Genomic DNA, 18,746 nt, shown 5'->3' with positions numbered 1-18,746 from the left:
CCCTGGCGTGAGGGGGGGGGGGCGCCTCGCCGCCTGCGGGGAAAGGCTCAGCCGGGGAAAGCCACGTTATTTTCTGTGCGTGGAAAAGCCGAACGTGGGTCGGTTTTGTCCACGCGTGTTGCCGCGCAGTCACTGTCCTCTGGTCTCCCATTATCAGGAGGTCATGGTTCAATTCTTGGTCAGGGCACAGGCCCAGGTTGCAGGCTTGATCCCCAGTGTGGGGCGTGCAGGAGGCAGCTGATCCATGATTCTCTCTCATCATTGATGTTTCTTTCTCTCTCCCCCTTTCCCTTCCGCTCTCTCTAAAAATCAATATGAACATATTTTTAAAGAAAAAAATGACAAATTGTATAGCACATCATGTGGCATGGCGAAATAGAAAAACACGCCGAAACCGGTTTGGCTCAGTGGTAGAGCGTCGGCCTGCAGACTGAAAGGTCCCGGGTTCGATTCCGGTCAAGAGCATGTACCTTGGTTGCGGGCATATCCCCAGTGGGGGTTGTACAGGAGGCAGCTGGTCGATGTTTCTCTCTCATCGATGTTTCTAGCTCTCTATCCCTCTCCCTTCCTCTCTGTAAAAAAAAAAAAATCAATAAAATACATATTAAAAAAAAAAAAAAGAAATAGAAAAATACACCGCGTGGCCATCTAACAAATGTCGTTTCAAATGCTCTCTTCAGTTTTGTGGCCTCGGACATCCAATGCCATGATGTCCCCCTAACCTCGGGCTTTAGTTTTCTTATTTTTAAAATCAAGGTATTAATTTAAAAAAATAAGTAAAACTGCTCATCGTGTCAAAACTCGTCAACTTCATCAACGACACTCATCAGTCCTGCGTGGCGCCACAGCCGGCCTCGGCAGTGGTCTGTGCGTTGTCACTGAAAACATCACACAAAGCCACCGTGGAACGTTCCAGACCCTGACCGGTCCACAGGTGGGCGCTTCTTCCTGCCTCAGGGAGACCTGGGCAGTGGGGAGAGCCGAGTCCAGGGCGGCTCGGGCTCAGCAATGGCAGGTGTCCTTCCTCCCAGGCCCTCTGCTGCTCCCTACTCCCACCCCGCCCCGTCTGTCAGGCCGTCTCTACGAAAGAACCCTCCTCCATCTCTTGTTCCATCTCCGTCTGCTCTTCATCAACTCAAATGGGCGTTGTCATCACCGGTCAACACTCCTTCTTCCCAGGCCTGCCCCTCTCCCCTCTGGACCCCCCTCAGCAGCAGAAGCTGCTGGGCCATGCCCCCAGAGCAGGGGTCTTCAAACTACGGCCCGCGGGCCACACGCAGCCCCCAGGGGAGTCTGATCCGGCCCGCCAGGTTTTTTGGGCAGTGAGCGCAGCCGAGGTGTTACAGTAGGGATTAGTAGTTCATATAGTCCGGCCCTCCAGCTCTCTGAGGGACCGTGATCTGGCCCCCACTTTAAAAAGTTTGAAGACCCCTGCCCCAGAGCAAGGTCTGACTCCTGCCTGGGACCCGCCCCCTCTCTCCTTCCTCCAGCCACACCCCTCCCCTCAGCTCCTCCAATGCCCTGACTCTCTCTCTGGGACTCTGACCCTGCTCAGCATTCCCAGGAGCACCCTGCCTCACTCCCCTCCCCCAGACACACCCATCCCGGGCCACCTGCTTTCCCTCCGGAGCCACTGGGAGGACATCCGCCTCCCTAATCTCTGAACCTGCTTAGGTCCTGGAATACTGAGATTGGCAAAGCTTCGTCAGAGACATGTGTCCCTGCACGTGTGTGGGTGTGACGGCGTGACCCTTTATCTGCTTTATCTAGCCTTGTGCAGCCTGACTACACCTGTCCACACTGCTAGATTGCATTAACAGGGAACTAGATTGCAAATCAGGGAAACTGAGGCAAATGCCAACACGTGTGTGTTGATGTAAATGATGTGTTTGCGTGGAGTGTATTATTACAGACTTTCTTTAATGCTTCATTTGTAAGTACCTATGGTTGTGTGCGTGTGTCTCCATGTGTCTGCGTGCGTGTATGTGTGCACGTGTGTGTGCGTGTATCCACTGTAGGCAGCTATCGGTATCATTTTCTGATTTAGGCTGAAATGCTAGAAAACTTCACTGCCTCTACCAGGCAATGCCCGTGTCCTTTTTTGGCAAACCCAGCCACTAGCTGTGTGTGGGCCGGGCAGTGAGCGCTGAGGCACAGAGGGAATTCTCTGGAAGCATCTGCTACGTGGGCAGCAGAGCAGGAGCACGCTGCTGTTCGCACCTCGGCTGTGAAGTGGAGACACCTGTGAGAGAGAGCCAGGCTCCCCGCACTTCCTGGTCATTTCATCGCCAGGAAACAGGCTGGTTACTGCAGCTCAGGCAAGTGCCTGGCTTCCGGTCGGCTCCTGGTAAAGGAACAGTGCCACCTGCTGGCGGAGGCCGGTAATTTTACTTCCTGAGAAAAGCTACCATATTGGCCATGAAGGATCCCAAAGAGAAGGCTGAGCTTTGGTTATAGGGAGCAGAGAGGCAGCATCACAGTTCAGAAGTAAAGGTGAAACCGCGCAGACGCAGACCCGTGAACACAGACAGCTCACTCTCTGGTCTGAAGGTTGCTCTTTTCTCCTCCAAAACGGTTGTGGTTTACTCAAGCCCCCACCACACACACCACACACTCACATACACACGCACACGTGCACGTGCACACGCACACACACATGCACACTCACACATGCACATGCACACACACCCCCAAAAACAGGCTTCTCAGAGATGCACCACAGGATCCAGTTCAAGTGTCAAGTGAGAATGTGGGCCTTGTGTCCCCTGCTTTCTCCTCAGCGTTGAGGCCACGGATCAGCAGAGACTGCTCCAAACTCCCTGTTTGTGTAGCGCTTTACACGTAAATATTCCAAAGGAAATGTCCCCTTGGTGTCCTTTGGTATTTAAATATTTTTATTGATATGCAGTGATGCCTTATCTGTGTAGCCCAGCACAAGCCCACGAAAGCTTGGGGAGTTGATTGGTTATTTGAAAAGGCTCCTGGTCCTTCCCAAGCCCATCCTATTTAATAAAAGCCTAATATGCTAAGTGTCCTGTCATCCAGTCATCCGTTCAAACAATCAAAGTGTAATATGCTACTGTGCCCAACCACTCACTATGACATGCATTGACCACTAGGGGGAAGACACTCCAACTGGTAGGGTTAGCGTGCTGCTGGGGTCCAGCAAATCAGGACTGAGTGAGAGGTGTTTGGGGACGATGACACCATTTCCACAGCAGCCCAGTTACTGCTGCCCGAATCAAGATTAATCCCAAGAGAGACCCGACCAGGAGATAGGACACTGGTGGGGGAAGATTCAGAGCATATCTCTGGTCGCCGTTCTCTCTCCAGTGCTAGTGACAGAGATGGATGCGAGGTGCTGCTAAGTAAGAATGTGCTGAGTGAGTGAATGAGTGGATGGATGGATGGATGGATGGATAAGTGTACTTGTTCCCAGGATGGATGGATGAGTGGATGGATAGATGAGTGGATGGTGAGTGGGTGGGTGGATGAATGGATGAATGGATGGGTGTACTTGTTCCCAGGATGGATGGGTGAGTGGATGGATAGATGAGTAGGTGGATGGATAAACGAGTGTGTGGGTGGATAAATGAGTGGATGGATGGATGGATGGATGGATGAGTGAGTGGATGGATGGATGAGTGGGTGGATGGATGGATGAGTGAGTGGATGGATGGATGAGTGGGTGGATGGATGGATGAGTGGATGGATGGATGAATGGATGGATGAGTGGATGGGTGAGTGGATGGACGAGTGGATGGATGGATTGATGGGTATACTTGTTCCCAGGATGGTGGATGAGTAGGTGATGGATAAATGAGTGGGTGGGTGAATAGATGAGTGGGTGGATGGATGGATGGATGCATGGGTGAGTGGATGGATGGATGGATGGATGGATGGATGGATGGATGGATGGGTGTACTTGTTCCCAGGATGGTGGATGAGTAGGTGATAGATAAATGAGTGGTTGGATGGATGGATGAGTGGATGGGTAGATGAGTGGATGGGTGAGTGGATGGATGGATGGAGAGATGAGTGGATGGGTGAGTGGATGGATGGATGAGTGGATGAGTGGATGGGTGGGTGTACTTGTTCCCAGGATAGATGGATGAATAGATGGATAGATGAGTGGATGGATAGATGAGTGGATGGGTGAGTGGATGGATGGCTGGATGGATGGGTGTACTTGTTTCCAGGATAGATGAGTGGATGGATAGATGAGTGGGTGGATGGATAAATGAGTGTGTGGGTGGATAAATGAGTGGGTGGATAGATGGATAGATGGATGGGTGGGTGTACTTGTTCCCAGGCCATGAGCTTATGCCGCTTTAGCTTTCGCAGAGAGCCCTTATCACCTTCCGTCCTGCCTGTTGCCATGGTACCCAGACTCTAAAAGAGGGTCTCTCGGGTCTCATCAGCAAAACAGAGGTGATAAATCTCGCCTCACAATGAGACTAGAGCTTACAAGTGTCCTGGAAAAGTGCGATGGTTTATGTTATGGCTCACAGTATTCACGTATCAATCACACAGTGAGATTGGCCAGGCAGGGGAGCTGTGCGTGCGCGCTGCTGTCTCAGTGTGAGGGAACGAGGGCTTGGTCTCCTGCAGAGGCCGCGCCTGTCAGACCCAGGTCTGCAAGCACCTAGCCGCCCACCCACCCCTTCCTGCTGTTCTTATGTTTTGTTTTGTTTTGTTTTGTTTTGTTTTGTTTTGTGCTGTTCTGCTCTGTTTTAAGGAATCACAAATCCTTCTGAGGATTAAATTCTGTTAGTGCTGCAGTCACCTTCTGTCCTTGAGCTCCTGTCACCTAGACCCGTCACAGAGCCTTAATCATGAGAGGAGTAATGTGTTTCAATCGCATGTCTTCCTATCCTGTGATTGCTCATGTCCCCGGACTGCCCTGCCCTGTGCAAGGTCCTGCCCAAGCTCACATGGCCTGAGAGCGGAGAGGAGGAAACCTCAGCTCCCATCATCAGGGACCTGGGAGCTGGGAGCTGAGCTGGGAGCTGGGAGCTGTGCTGGGAGCTGGGAGCTGTGCTGGGAGCTGGGAGCTGTGCTGAGAGCTGGGAGCTGTGCTGGGAGCTGAGGTGGGAGCTGGGGGCTGGAGGCTGGGGGCTGGGGGCTGGGAGCTGAGCTGGTAGCTGGGGGCTGGGGGCTGGGAGCTGAGCTGAGGGCTGGGGGCTGGGGGCTGGGAGCTGAGCTGGGACCTGGGAGCTGGGAGCTGAGCTGGAGTTGAGCAGAGGACTGGGAGCTGGGAGCTGGGAGCTGAGGGCTGGGAGCTGGGAGCTGGGAGCTGGGAGCTGAGCTGAGGGCTGGGATCTGGGAGCTGGGAGCTGGGAGCTGAGCTGAGGGCTGGGAGCTGGGAGCTGGGAGCTGGGAGCTGAGCTGAGGGCTGGGAGCTGGGAGCTGGGAGCTGAGCTGAGGGCTGGGAGCTGGGAGCTGGGAGCTGAGCTGAGGGCTGGGAGCTGGGAGCTGAGCTGAGGGCTGGGAGCTGGGAGCTGGGAGCTGGGAGCTGAGCTGAGGGCTGGGAGCTGGGAGCTGAGCTGAGGGCTGGGAGCTGGGAGCTGAGCTGAGGGCTGGGAGCTGGGAGCTGGGAGCTGGGAGCTGAGCTGAGGGCTGGGAGCTGGGAGCTGGGAGCTGGGAACTGAGCTGAGGCCTGGGAGCTGGGAGCTGAGCTGAGGGCTGGGAGCTGGGAGCTGGGAGCTGTGCTGGGAGCTGGGGACTGGGAGCTGAGAGCTGTGCTGGGAGCTGGGAGCTGTGCTGGGAGCTGAGCTGAGGGCTGGGAGCTGGGAGCTGGGAGGTGGCCGGGGGACCAGGCCTCAGAGCACAGTCCTTGGCAGGCCCCAGGCAGCAGCCGTGATGTGCAGGCCTCATTGCTCACGCTGCAGCTGCTCCGTTTCTCCTGGCCGGTCTCCCTGAAGGGTGTGTGCAGCTGCTCAGAGCTGCAGGCCCTGTGCTGCCCCCTACGGGAGAGGCCCGGTGAGGAGGGCGCCGTGGGGAGAGGCAGCAGCGGGGCAGGAAGCAGACCCTCTGAGCTGAGCGGGGGAGGAGACGAGAGGGACGGCCTCCCGGAGGGACCACACGAACAGACACACGCGTGAGCACGCGGCAGTGCCCCAGAGAACGCCCTGGCTTCAGGCCGAGGCGTCGGGGAGGGCGGCACAGGGCGCTCCCAGGGCCCGACCAGCTCCGCGCCCATCGGGTCCGAGAGGTGACTGGCGGCTGCAAGGCCTCCGGAGACAGGCGTCTCGGTGAAGTGCGGCTTCGGCCCCGCCAAGCCCGTCTGCCCGGCGGCCCCGGCGGGCGGCCCAGGTGCTCCAGGCGGGCGCTCGGTCTCCCTGCCGTGGACGCGCAGAAGGATGGACGAGCAGAAGGATGGACGCGGGCTCTGGGACGCGGGGGCTCCACCGCCATCTGGCTGGGGTTTCCCGTTCTGGCTGCCGCGTGTAGTCATGTCTGTGGAGCCCGGTGCCTGGGCAGATTGTGAGCGGTAAGGTCACAGGATTGGAGCCCCGTTAGCAGCACCGAGGCCATATGCTGCTCATCTGACTAATGAATGGCCGTCTGCAAACACGCGCTAATGAATGGCGGGCGTGAGAGCGCCCTTGCGTCCGGTGCGCTGTGACCCGGGCTCCGTCGCTGGAAGAAGCCAAGTGCTCCGTCCGGGCCGGGCACGCTGCGTGGAGCGCGAAACTGAGCTGGAACCCGAGCCGTCCGCGCAGAGGCGAAGGGAAGCGCACCTGCGGCAGGTCGCCCGGGACGCCGGCCGGTGAACCCGGTGGGTGACCGTCACCTCCGGTTCTTACAGGGGCCCCGCCTGCAGCCGGATCCTGCCGGCCTTCAGAGAAAAGGGAGCCCGGGGCGAAGGCCAGAGGATGGGCTGGGACCATCGCCACAGGAATTGTCCTTAAATGGTCCAGCAGAGTGAGACAGAGGCGGGAGGCTGGGGAGAGAGCGTCCCCGCCATACGCCACGCCTGTCCCGGCTCCCCAGGGCCCCATGGCTGTCCTGGCGGTTCCTGGTGGGCCTCGCTGCTCCCAGTCACGGCCACGGGCCACGGAGCCACGCTCCCTGGTCTCTCTCTCACCTGCACCTCCAACCCATTGGCTGTCAGTGTGACGGGCTGAGCTAACGGTCATTACCATCCTTTCCGGCACACCGGCCGCGCTCACGCCGGTGCCACCAGCCCCGGTGCACACCGGCCGCGCTCACGCCGGTGCCACCAGCCCCGGTGCACACCGGCCGCGCTCACGCCGGTGCCACCAGCCCCGGTGCACACCGGCCGCGCTCACGCCGGTGCCACCAGCCCCGGTGCACACCTGCCGCGCTCACGCCGGTGCCACCAGCCCCGGTGCACACCGGCCGCGCTCACGCCGGTGCCACCAGCCCCGGTGCACACCGGCCGCGCTCACGCCGGTGCCACCAGCCCCGGTGCACACCGGCCGCGCTCACGCCGGTGCCACCAGCCCCGGTGCACACCGGCCGCGCTCACGCCGGTGCCACCAGCCCCGGTGCACACCGGCCGCGCTCACGCCGGTGCCACCAGCCCCGGTGCTTCCTCACGGGGAGCAGAGGCAGCGGGAGCGGGACTGCTGGGCCGGGCGACCACAGGCCACTCTTGGGGTTTTTTGTGGTTTTTTTTTTTAATGTTTTTACTGATTTCAGAGAGGAAGGGAGAGGGGGAGAAAGAGAGAGAGAGAGAGAGAGAGAGAGAGAGAGAGAGATCAATGATGAGAGAGAATCAGGGATCGGCTGATCCTGCACACCCCACACCAGGAATGGAGCCCACAACCCGGGCATGTGCCCTGACCGGGAATCTAACTGTGACCTCCTGGGTCATAGGTCGACACTCAACCACTGAGCCACACGGGCTGGGCCACAGGTCTCGCTTGACAGTGCAGACACAGACTCCGGAGTGACTCGAGCTGTCTCTCTGGCCAGGAACAGGTTTTTGGGGGACAGCATGTGGCAGAGACGGTGCTAGCCAAAGCGCTGGATTTCCTTCAGATCCTTTCATGCCAGGGTGTGCCCAGGCCGTTCCCGGTAAGGCGGCGGGCGGGCGAGGGGACAGGCCTTCACAGCCTTGCCTCTGCGCGTGTGCAGGACCAGCATCCTCCATGGCGAGCAGGTCCACAAAGGCAGTCAGAACCAAGGTCCCGGGCCTGGGACCCAGCTGTTTCACACCCAGACTAGGGGCCTGGTGCATACAATTTGTGCACAGGTAGGGTCCCCAAGACTGGCTGCTGGCTGCCAGCTGGGACCTTCCTTTGTTCCGTGCTGCCCCAATGCCTGTCATAGCAAGCCATCAAACTCCCAGTCTCTCGGTCGAACTCCCAAAGGGACACCTTGCATAGTAGCTTTTATAGATAGAGGATAGATGGATAGATAGATAGATAGATAACTATGCTGACGTGAGAAATCAGCTTCAGCGTCTCCGTCTGCAGTCTCATTTGGACAAGTCCATTCCCAGCAGTCCCCTCCCGGAGCCCCCTCCCCCGCCCCCTGTACCCCCTGTCAGGCACCTCTGGTCGTTGGCAGCTCCGGGGCCGCCCTGTGGGAGGGAAGCTGGGGAAGTGCTCTCCTGAGCAGCTGCATCGTCTGGAATGGGCCCCTGGTCCTGGGACAGACGGCGAGCACCCCATGGGCTGGTCCTCACAGCGGGTGCGCAGATCCCTCCAGCCGAGAGCAAGTGGGTCCCTCCGTGCATCGGACCAACTGGAGGACGGTGTTGGAAAGGGGTTTCCGAGTTCTTTGAAGAAGCCCTGAACAAAGGAAGCTAGTCGAGGGAAGCAAGGCCTTTCTTGGCAGCGAACCTAAACCTGCACCGATTCGGGGCGTGGAGGCCGGGATGGGTGCCACCAAGTCTGCAGGAACCTAGCTGGCCAAGCACCATCCTCGGTGCCCGGGAGAGGACTGGGAAGACGAAGGAGGCCGGCCGGTGAGCTGTGCTCCGCTCCCTCACGTGGCTGATCTGCAGGCCGCGGCGGGGGCGTGTGAGAGACCGGCCGCTAAGACTGTCACCGTGGGAGTCTGCGGCTTGAAGATGTGCCCGAGAGACAACGGCTGGCTCTCTGCCCTCCAGACCGAAAAGGCCGGTGCGTGAGGGCCGAGCCCACCTCTGCTCTGTGCTCTGCTCAGAGCGCGTTCTGCTCACGCGAGGGGCTGGTCCGGGCGCCTGCTCTCCGGGGTCACTGTGCTGCACACAGGGCTGTGGGCGTCACTGCTGCCACCTGTGGACAGCCCCCCCCCCGCCCCCCCCACACACACACCCTCGCACCTCGGCCCCACAGCACATGTCCCCTCCGTTTCCGGGGACGCCCAGACATGTTTCCCTGAGGAAGCCAGGGGTCCCGCCATGGCATCCGATTCTGCCTGTGGTTTTGAGAAGAACGTGGGAGCCGCGGAGGAGAAACAAACGACACACAATAAGGTCTCTCACGGCAGATGTGACGGCGGGCGCACAGGTCCGGCTTTCCGACAGGGACCAGGGCGGTGCCCTCACTCTGAGGGTCCTTCCTGCCGGCCGGCCTGGCTCTCGTGTGTGCCAACAGCGTCGGGAGCTGCTCTCTGGGCTCCTTGTCATGTCTCCAGCGAGAAAGCGTGCATGCCTCTCCTCTGCGTCTCCAGCCCGAGCACACGGGAAATCAGCCTCAAATGTCCACCAAGTGACTATCTGCTGACACGCTCTACATGATCAGCGTGACGGGCAGTTCCTGGGCCGCTCGGGGAGCTGGGCCGGGGAAGGGTGACGGTGACGGTCCTGGCTCGGGAGGGAGCCCGCGGGCAGCTCCGCCACGTCCCGGAGGCTGACAGCGCGGCCCGGAAGGCCCTGTCTCCGGGCGCTCACATGGCACTTCCTTTCCGGTGCGGCCTGCCTTCAGGACCGAGGGCTGCACTGTCACCTTGTGTTGTTTATAAAAACCGTAATTCTATTGAAACACCACTGGCTGTGTGTCCTGTGTGCAGAGGCAGTGCGAACTGTTCGCTAGCACAACGTTTCTCCTCTCCGATGCAGGAAAGCTAAGGCGAAGCGAGGTTAGGTCACACCGGTGATGCCTGGAGAAAGGGCTCTGGCCGGGACGCTCTCACGTCGAGGCTCTGCTTCCAAACGCTGAGCTGTACCTGGTTTTTAAAACACAAGTATCGCCCTAGCCTGTTTGGCTCCATGGATAGTGTCGGCCTGAGGACTAACCGGTCCCAGGTTCGATTCTGGTCAAGGCCACATGCCCGGGTTGTGGGCTTGATCCCCAGGGGGGAACATACAGGAGGCAGCTGATAAATTGATAAGTGATTTTCTCTCATATTGATGTTTCTATCTCTCTTTCCCTCTTCCTTCCTCTCTGAAATATATATATATATCCTTTTTAAAAAAATACAAGTAGCTACTATGTGATGTCACATACTATAATAGGCTGTTGCTTTACACTTTGTCCAGGTCCAAAATTTTATTTACCCTAAACATGACTATTCAACACATAGTCATTGCCAGGCAAAAACAGGACTTGCACAGTAGGAACAGTGGACTATTACCTATGAGAAAAAGAAAAAGTCAGGCTATTGAATTTATTTAATAAGGAGAGGTTTCAGGATTGCACACCTCCCCTGCACACCTAGCGTGAGCTCAGTGTAACGGCTGAGATGGTGGCACCAGCCTCCGAGGCAGCTAAGCCCAAAGAGAAAACTATGGAATTACCAGGTTCATTGTCGGATCAAGGGAACAGGCGCCCCCTGGTGGGGATGCCCTTGGTCCGGGGGTTGAATTCCCAGAGGAGCTGTCCTGCAGGTACTTGGAATTAAAAACAAACGTGGAAAGGAATTTGAACGACAATTTTGCAAATCATGTAGAAGATTCAGATAGTTGTGGTTTTTTTACATCAGTTCTTTTGAAAAGAATAACTGACCTAAAAAATTAACTACCATGGAATTTTTTATGGAAACTGAGGATCCCAGCAGAGAGACAGAGTCATTTGGGAATTATATTGAGACTAGAGGCCCGGTGCATGACATTTGTGCACTGAGGGGGGTTCCCTCAGCCTGGCCTGCGCCCTCTCACAGTCCGGGACCCCGAGGGGTCCTAGTGCTGCCACAGAAGAGGGGGAGGCTCCCACCACTGCTGCACTTTCCAGCCATGAGACTGGCTTCTGGCTGAGTGGCACTTCCACAGGGGGAGTGCACTGACCATCAGGAGCATTTGCCCCCTGGTGGTCAGTGCATGTCATAGCAACCCATTGTTCCACAGTTTGGTCAATTTGCATATTAGCCTTTTATTATATAGAATAGAGATAGAAATAGAGATAGAGATAGATTATGTGGATTTAGATATAGATATATATAGAGAGATGAGAGAGGTGATATAGATATAGATATAGATATAGATATAGATATAGATATGTAGATGTAGATGTAGATAGAGATATGCTCAGATGTCCCCTCAGATCTATAGATGCACACAGACATATGGATACCTCATTATCTGTATCTCTATCAACTTACCCAGAGAGAGAGATTGATTGCAAGGAACTGGCTTCTGAGGTTGTGGGCTGGTAGGCACGACCCGAATCCACCGGACTGTCCGCCAGGAGGGCCTCGGGGCCTCGGGTGTCGCTGAAGCTTTGGCCACGACGGCCTCTCTTCGTGTGCGGCCTCAGCCCTGCTCTTGAACCCTTGGGTGGTTGAGCCAGGCCCGTGTGCCTGCCTGGGTGTCTCTCCAGGAAAGGACCCGGTCACAGGCCTAGAGGCCCACAGATCCCGTCACAGACACACCCGCGGCGAAATCTGGGAGGTTGGACGTGGAAAGGCCCAGAGCAGACGGCCTGGCTCCAGCACAGAGCAGGATTCCAGGGAGATGAGAAAGACAGGGAGGAAGACCCGGAGGCTGCTCCATTGCCCGGAACATCTCTATTCTATATAATAAAAGGCTAATATGCAAATTGACCAAACTGTGGAACAATGGGTTGCTATGACATGCACTGACCATGGAGCCGAACAGGCTAGGGCGATACTTGTGTTTTAAAAACCAGGTACAGCTCAGCGTTTGGAAGCAGAGCCTCGACGTGAGAGCGTCCCGGCCAGAGCCCTTTCTCCAGGCATCACCGGTGTGACCTAACCTCGCTTCGCCTTAGCTTTCCTGCATCGGAGAGGAGAAACGTTGTGCTAGCGAACAGTTCGCACTGCCTCTGCACACAGGACACACAGCCAGTGGTGTTTCAATAGAATTACGGTTTTTATAAACAACACAGCCCTCTGACATGTGTGCTCTCGTCTCCCCGCAGCTCGTCTTCTGCCGGGACTGTAAGGACGCCTTCCACGAGGGGGCGTGCAGCGCCCTGGCCGCCGCCTCAGGGGCCGCCGCTCAGGTAAGGAGCCTGGCCTCCAGGGGCTCAGGGGGGAGGGGAGAGCTCCGTCTGGAAGGTCACGGAGGGTCCCCCCTGAATCCACAAGGCCCAGCCGGGAGCCTGCAGCCTGGGCGGGCCAAGCTCCTGGGCCATGGATCCTTCCAGAAGACGCCCCGGCGGAGCTGAGACTCCCCACGTGGGGTGCCGGCGCTCCGCGTGGCAGGGACGGGTGAGGAGCCCGCCGGTCAGAGTGCACGGGGATCCACCCGCAGCCACCTCTCCCCCCAGAGTCCGCTGCCTCGTGCTTCTCCCGCAGAGGGTCTTTGCTTAGGCCCGTGGTCGGCAAACTGCGGCTCACGAGCCACATGCGGCTCTTCCACAAAACGCCACGGCCAGGGCCAGTCCATGTTGAAGAAGTGGCGTTAGAAGAAGTTTAAGTTTAAAAATGTGGCTCTCCGAAGGAATTCCAGTCGTTGTGCTGTTGGTATCTGGCTCTGTGGACGGATGAGTTTGCCGACCTCTGGCCTAGACTCTGTGCGTGACATGCCAGGGAGGCTCCTGCCAGTCTGTCCCTTGGCGCAGGGGAAGCGGTGCGGGGCGCCTCTCCTCCACCAGGTGGCGCTGCCTCCCTGCGGGAAGTGGGAAGTTTTGCCAGAAACGAGGCCAAGCGAAAAGACAGAAAGGAGTGTTTGCGTTTTCAAGGATAGCAGGGCTGTTTCCACGGGAGCGTTCCTGGCAAACACGCTGGGTCCCGGCTGCTGCTGGGTCCGGCTGCTGGGAGCCCTCAGCCCTCCGTGGTGGGGACCGGGCGGCACATACATGTCGTCTGCAGGGGCAGGTGGTTCCCGCTGTCCCAGCACCCCTTTCCCACGGGGCAGGGAGCTCACCCTGACACGCTGGTCTCCACGGGCCCGTCACGTGTCACAGGACCCGTGTGTCTGTCACCGCCCCCGGCCTGAGGGCCCGAGGCCGGGCCAGGATGGACGGAGCGGAGCGCCTGGCTGCTGTCAGCCTCCTGCTCCAGCCAACCAGCCGCCTGGCCAGGCAGTGACCCGGCTGCTGAACGCACACACGTGGTCCCCTGTCACCACCGACCTCTCAGCAGGCAGACGGACACCACGTCCTCCACTCCCCTCTGGAGCATCGGGAAGCTCGGAGCCGCCGTGGTGCCGGCGTGCTGCCCTGTAACTGAGCCCCCTGTGCTGTCACCTCAGAGCCATTCTTCCAACCACTCAGAGCGCCGCCCAGAGGTCCCACTCAGCAAGGCGTGCCCACACCACCTGCCCGTCTGCCTCGCAGGGCTCCATCACTTCCCGGCCCTCTGATACCTCTCTCCCGAGATGTGTGTGTGTGTGTGTGTGTGTGTGTGTGTGTGTCCAGAGGCACAGTAATCGTTTCAAGAATGTGAGACTAGCAAAGCCAGCTTATGGACACCTCTGTGCCTGAGGGGATGCAGTGGCCCGGCTCGCCAGCAGGGGGCGGGTTCTCACAGGCAGTGCGCGGCCGTGGCCGTGGCCGGGAAGTCGGAGGCTGTTCTGCCGTGGCCGGGGGAAGTGAGTGTTGTCTGGGCGGTAGGCTTGGGGCGGGGGGCAGGCCTCCCTTCGAAGCGGGGAACCCCCTGAGACTCTCACTGAGGGAAGCCGCTGGGTGGTGGATGGTGGGGATCTGGCCCTTTTGGAAAACGATTTAAACTGACTCTTGGAACGAGGATTCACTGGTCCGGTGATTGCCTAAACGGCTGTCGCAGAGGAAGAAACACGCATGTGAGGTCTCTTACATGTATGTTAGCAGTGTCTCCTCGGCACAGAATCACACGGAACCCCACCCGGGTCCGTGCTGCGTGGCGGGAGGGAGACACCAGCTGAGCCTGCGCCTCCTCGGGCCCAAGCGGAAGGGCCCCCCAGGCTCCCAGTGCCGCAGCCCCTCGAGGCGTGTTCAGATTCACATCCCGGCCCCGCCCGCCCCACCCACTGACTCCGGCCTGTGAGCTCGGACCGGTGGCTGGTCTGTGGTCACTGGGAACGGTTTGACACCTGTGTCCGGCGCCAGGAGGTGCGGCCACGGCCTCGGGGAGGGCTCCACGCTGCTGGCCTCTCCTGAGCCGCACCCAGGGCCGCCCTCCCCCAGCCCGCACCCTCCGCCGTACGCGGGGCTCCTGCCCGAGGGCGCCCCGTCTGAGCACCTCCGCCCGGTGCCCGGCCGCCGGCCCTCGCAGACACCCGTCCCCCCGCAGGCCTACCGGGTGGACGCGCGGGCGGCCGAGCAGGCCTGCTGGGAGGAGCGCTCCCGGGAGACCATCCAGCAGACCACCAAGCCCTGCCCGCGCTGCCGAGTGCCCGTGGAGAAGAACGGTGAGTCCCGGCGCTCCCGGGGCGGCCGAGGTGGCCGGGCTCCGTGGCCCGTGCGTGGTCACGGCCGGGCTCCGGGCCTCGTGGCTGGCAGTCCGGCCGGGACCTGGGAGCCATGGCAGTGCCGGCGCCCTCTGCTGAGCAGGTCCTGCCGCCTGGCTGCCTACGGTCACGGCGCTAAAACGCCAGCCCCGCGGTGCGGGTGAGCTGGCCACTGCCCGGCCCACACAGGAGCGGTGCCGGACACTGCCCGCTGGTGCTCCCGATCCCCGCAGGGCTCCTGCCCTGGGTGCCAGGCCAGGGAGGGAGGGGGGATCCCCGCCAAAGGGAGGCGGCCTCGGTGGTCCCTCCAGCCCCAGTGGGACAGAGGCAGACCGCCCGGGCTGGGCGGCGCCCTCGGACGGCCCCTCAGCAGCCTGCCCGTGCTTTCCCGCAGGCGGATGCATGCACATGAAGTGCCCGCAGCCCCAGTGCCAGCTGGAGTGGTGCTGGAACTGCAGCTGCGAGTGGAGCCGCGCCTGCATGGGCGCCCACTGGTTCGACGTGTAGCCGCTCCGGAGCCCCACGTCCAGCATCGTCCGCCACTCTCCCTTTCTCCCGCACACACGCACACATGTGCACACGCACACTCACACGTGTGCACACAAACATAGGCGCACACGTGTACACCATTCTTTCCAGAATGGCAGCCAGGTGCGGCAGCTCCGAGAGGCGCACTTCATCACCTGCCACCTCGGAAGCTGCTTCCTGAAAATACCACCAAATCTGCCGCTTGCTTGCCGACATTCACGCCGGTCCACGCGGCTGCGCTGTGAACCGCGGGGCCGGTGCCCGGAGGGGGCGGCGAGCGGTGGGTGCCAGGTGCCAGGCCTGGCCGTTGAGCAGCCTCCCGCGGGCATGGCAGAGGGGGGCGGGTAGCTTGCCCTCGCTGGTAACCTGCCCGCCTCTGCCCTGGGCCGTCTCCTCGGCGATGGTGACCACACGGGTCCCTTTCCCCTCGGGGACCCCGGAGGCTGTGGGAGCAGCAGAGGATGTGCCTCTGCTGAGAGGGGGGAGGGGCCCCCTGCCCTCTGTCCGAACCCCCGTCCGGGACAGCCCTCCCGCTCCCCGTGGCCCCGGCCGCCAGCTCAGGGAAGACACGGCCGTGACCGGGAGCCTCCGGAGCGGGCACACGGAGAGGAGCGCACGGGCCCCCGAGCGGCCTGTCCTCTGTCCAGCCAGCAGCCCGGAGACCGCCCGCCCGAGGCTCCGTTCTAATGTCAATAAAGCCGCTGAGCCTCTGAGTCCCTGTGCGACGTCTTTTCCATAAAGGCCGGGGGGAGGGGGCTCCCCGAGGAGACGGCGGTTTATCATTGACAGCATTATTGATGCCCCGCTTCCCTTTCACCCCCATTGGGTCCTCCTCCCCGCCCCCGCCCCCCGCCAGGCCTCCACCACCCCAGGCTGCCTGTGGGTTATGGATACGCATGCACGTTCTCAAGTTAGTATCCCAGCCCCCTACCCCCCTCCCTCCCACCCTCACCCCTACAGCCCCCATCCCACCCCCTCTGAGGCCGGGCAGTCGGAGGCAACAGGAGTTTTATTTGGAGTCCAAACCCGCGTGGGTTTCTTTTCCCAGTAAGATCCTTTCTCACGTGCTCTCTGCTGGGACTGCCGGCCCCCTCCCAGGTGGCCCCGGGGGTCCCCGAACCCAAACCCCGGCACAGCCACAGGGAAGCACCAGCCCCACCCAGGGCACTGCCTCCGCGTCTCGGCTTGGTGTGAACTGTGCCTGGCTCAGCGGCGTTTCTGAGGGATGCGGCTCAGTACCCACTCTCCATGCCCCGTTTCACCTGTAGTCTCTCTCAGTCTTTCTTTTTATGACAACATAATTTTCCCATCATCACGTGCTCATTACCGGGGTGAAAACGCAAAAGGAAAAAAAAAGATTGCCACCTAGTGCAGGGCCAGACATGGCGGGGGTCTCCCTTTTCCTCATCCAGCACGGAAAGAGAGATGAGCAAACCAGTTCTAAGTGGAAGCGGCCAGAGACTGAGAAAATAGAAGAAAGAAAGAAAGAAGAAAGAAAGGAAGAACGAAAGAAAGATGCAGAAATAGATTTAAAGCTGGGAGCCGGGTGGGACGCTGCCACTCTGCTGGAGGGACAGGACCCTGAGCCCACACAGCACATTTATTTATACCCCAAATGCCAGGAAGTACCACCAGAACTTAGGCTCAACAGAGCTTATTTGCATTCCTGGTGCTTGCCTGGATTTACATATCAAAGCCCGCTGCGACACCTGGCCAAAGGTGAGTCAGTGCTGATAACGTGTCTGTCCGGCCTCATTGGGGAAGCATGTTCCCAGGGCGTGGCTCCGCCTATCGCCCTGAGGTCAGCTGACGATAATTAAAGAAGTGCCCATGTGTCTTCCCAGGCGCTGTCTAAAACCCGGAAATGATTACTCCGCACCCTCATTTCCACGGAGAAGGCGGTGGGGATTGACAAGACACCGTGCCCGGGGGAGCCTGGGAGAGAAGCAGCAAGCACCTCCTGAGGGCGCCCTGAACGGTGCGTCAGTCATTACAGACTCACTGTCCACACTTCCAGTACAGCACGCGTGGTGACCTACAGCACACGGGTGACCTACAGCACACGGAGTGACCTACAGCACACGCAGGGTGACCTACAGCACACGGGGTGACCTACGGCACACGGGTGACCTACAGCACACGGGTGACCTACGGCACACGGGTGACCTACAGCACACGCAGGGTGACCTACGGCACACGGGTGACCTACGGCACACGGGTGACCTACAGCACAGGCAGGGTGACCTACGGCACACGGGTGACCTACGGCACACGGGGTGACCTACGGCACAAGGGGTGACCTACGGCACACGGGGTGACCTACGGCACACGGGTGACCTACAGCACGTGTGGTGACCTACAGCACACGGAGTGACCTACGGCACATGAAGTGACCTACAGCACACGGGGTGACACAGCACACGGAGTGACTTACGACACACGGGTGACCTACAGCACACGGGTGACACAGCACACAGGGTGACTTACGGCACACGGGTGACCTACAGCACACGGGGTGACTTACGGCACACGGGGTGACTTACGGCACACGGAGTGACCTACAGCACACGCAGGGTGACCTACAGCACACGGGTGACCTACGGCACACGGGTGACCTACGGCACACGGGGTGACTTACGGCACACGGGGTGACTTACGGCACACGGGTGACCTACGGCACACGGGTGACCTACGGCACACGGAGTGACCTACAGCACACACAGGGTGACCCACAGCACACAGGTGACCTACGGCACACGGAGTGACCTACAGCACACACAGGGTGACCCACAGCACACAGGTGACCTACGGCACACGGGTGACCTACAGCACATGGGGTGACCTACGGCACACTGGTGACTTACAGCACACGGGGTGACTTACGGCACACGGGTGACCTAAGGCACACGGGTGACCTACAGCACACGGGGTGACCTACAGCACACGTGGTGACTTACGGCACACGGGTGACCTACGGCACACGGGGTGACCTACAGCACACGCGGTGACTTACGGCACACGGGTGACTTACGGCACACGGGTGACCTACGGCACATGCAGGATGACCTACAGCACACGGGTGACCTACAGCACACGTGGTGACTTACGGCACACGGGTGACCTACGGCACACGGGGTGACCTACGGCACACGCGGTGACTTACAGCACACGGGTGACCTACAGCACACGGGTGACTTACAGCACACGGGTGACCTACGGCACACGCAGGGTGACCTACGGCACACACGGTTACTAAAGCACACGGGTGACCTAGGAGGCTGGGAGCGGGGGAGCTGTGAGACGCCTCCTAAAGCCACAGCTGCCCTAGTCAGTGCCCCCACCCTCCCCGCCTGCGCTCAGCACCGTCCCCGCAGGCAGCACAAAGCGCTTTTCATCCCGCGGGTGGCAGTCCCATCGGCTGCCGTTGTGTTTATCAAATACTGTGATTGTTGTAGCCACTGTGTCACCACTTGCTCTAAGAAAGCTACTG

General features: G+C 59.7%; 1 protein-coding gene across 2 annotated transcripts in view; it reads left to right on the top strand.

Moving 5' to 3' along the window:
• PRKN (parkin RBR E3 ubiquitin protein ligase) overlaps positions 1 to 15,969 on the top strand; it is a 353,591-nt gene extending 337,622 nt beyond the window's left edge. For both annotated transcript variants that reach the window (XM_084890914.1, XM_084890913.1), the window contains exons 10-12: positions 12,276 to 12,359; positions 14,572 to 14,689; positions 15,123 to 15,969. In XM_084890914.1, coding sequence (XP_084747040.1) covers positions 12,276 to 12,359; positions 14,572 to 14,689; positions 15,123 to 15,235 — 315 coding nt within the window. In that variant the 3' untranslated portion in view covers positions 15,236 to 15,969. The remainder of the gene's footprint in view (positions 1 to 12,275; positions 12,360 to 14,571; positions 14,690 to 15,122) is intronic.
• The last annotated feature ends 2,777 nt before the right edge of the window (positions 15,970 to 18,746 follow it).

Source organism: Pipistrellus hanaki (assembly GCF_964339955.1).
Source record: "Pipistrellus hanaki genome assembly, chromosome: 7".
Classification (NCBI taxonomy): Eukaryota; Metazoa; Chordata; class Mammalia; order Chiroptera; family Vespertilionidae; genus Pipistrellus; species Pipistrellus hanaki.
Note: the sequence above shows the minus strand (reverse complement) of the source record. Positions and strands in the feature narration are given on the sequence as shown.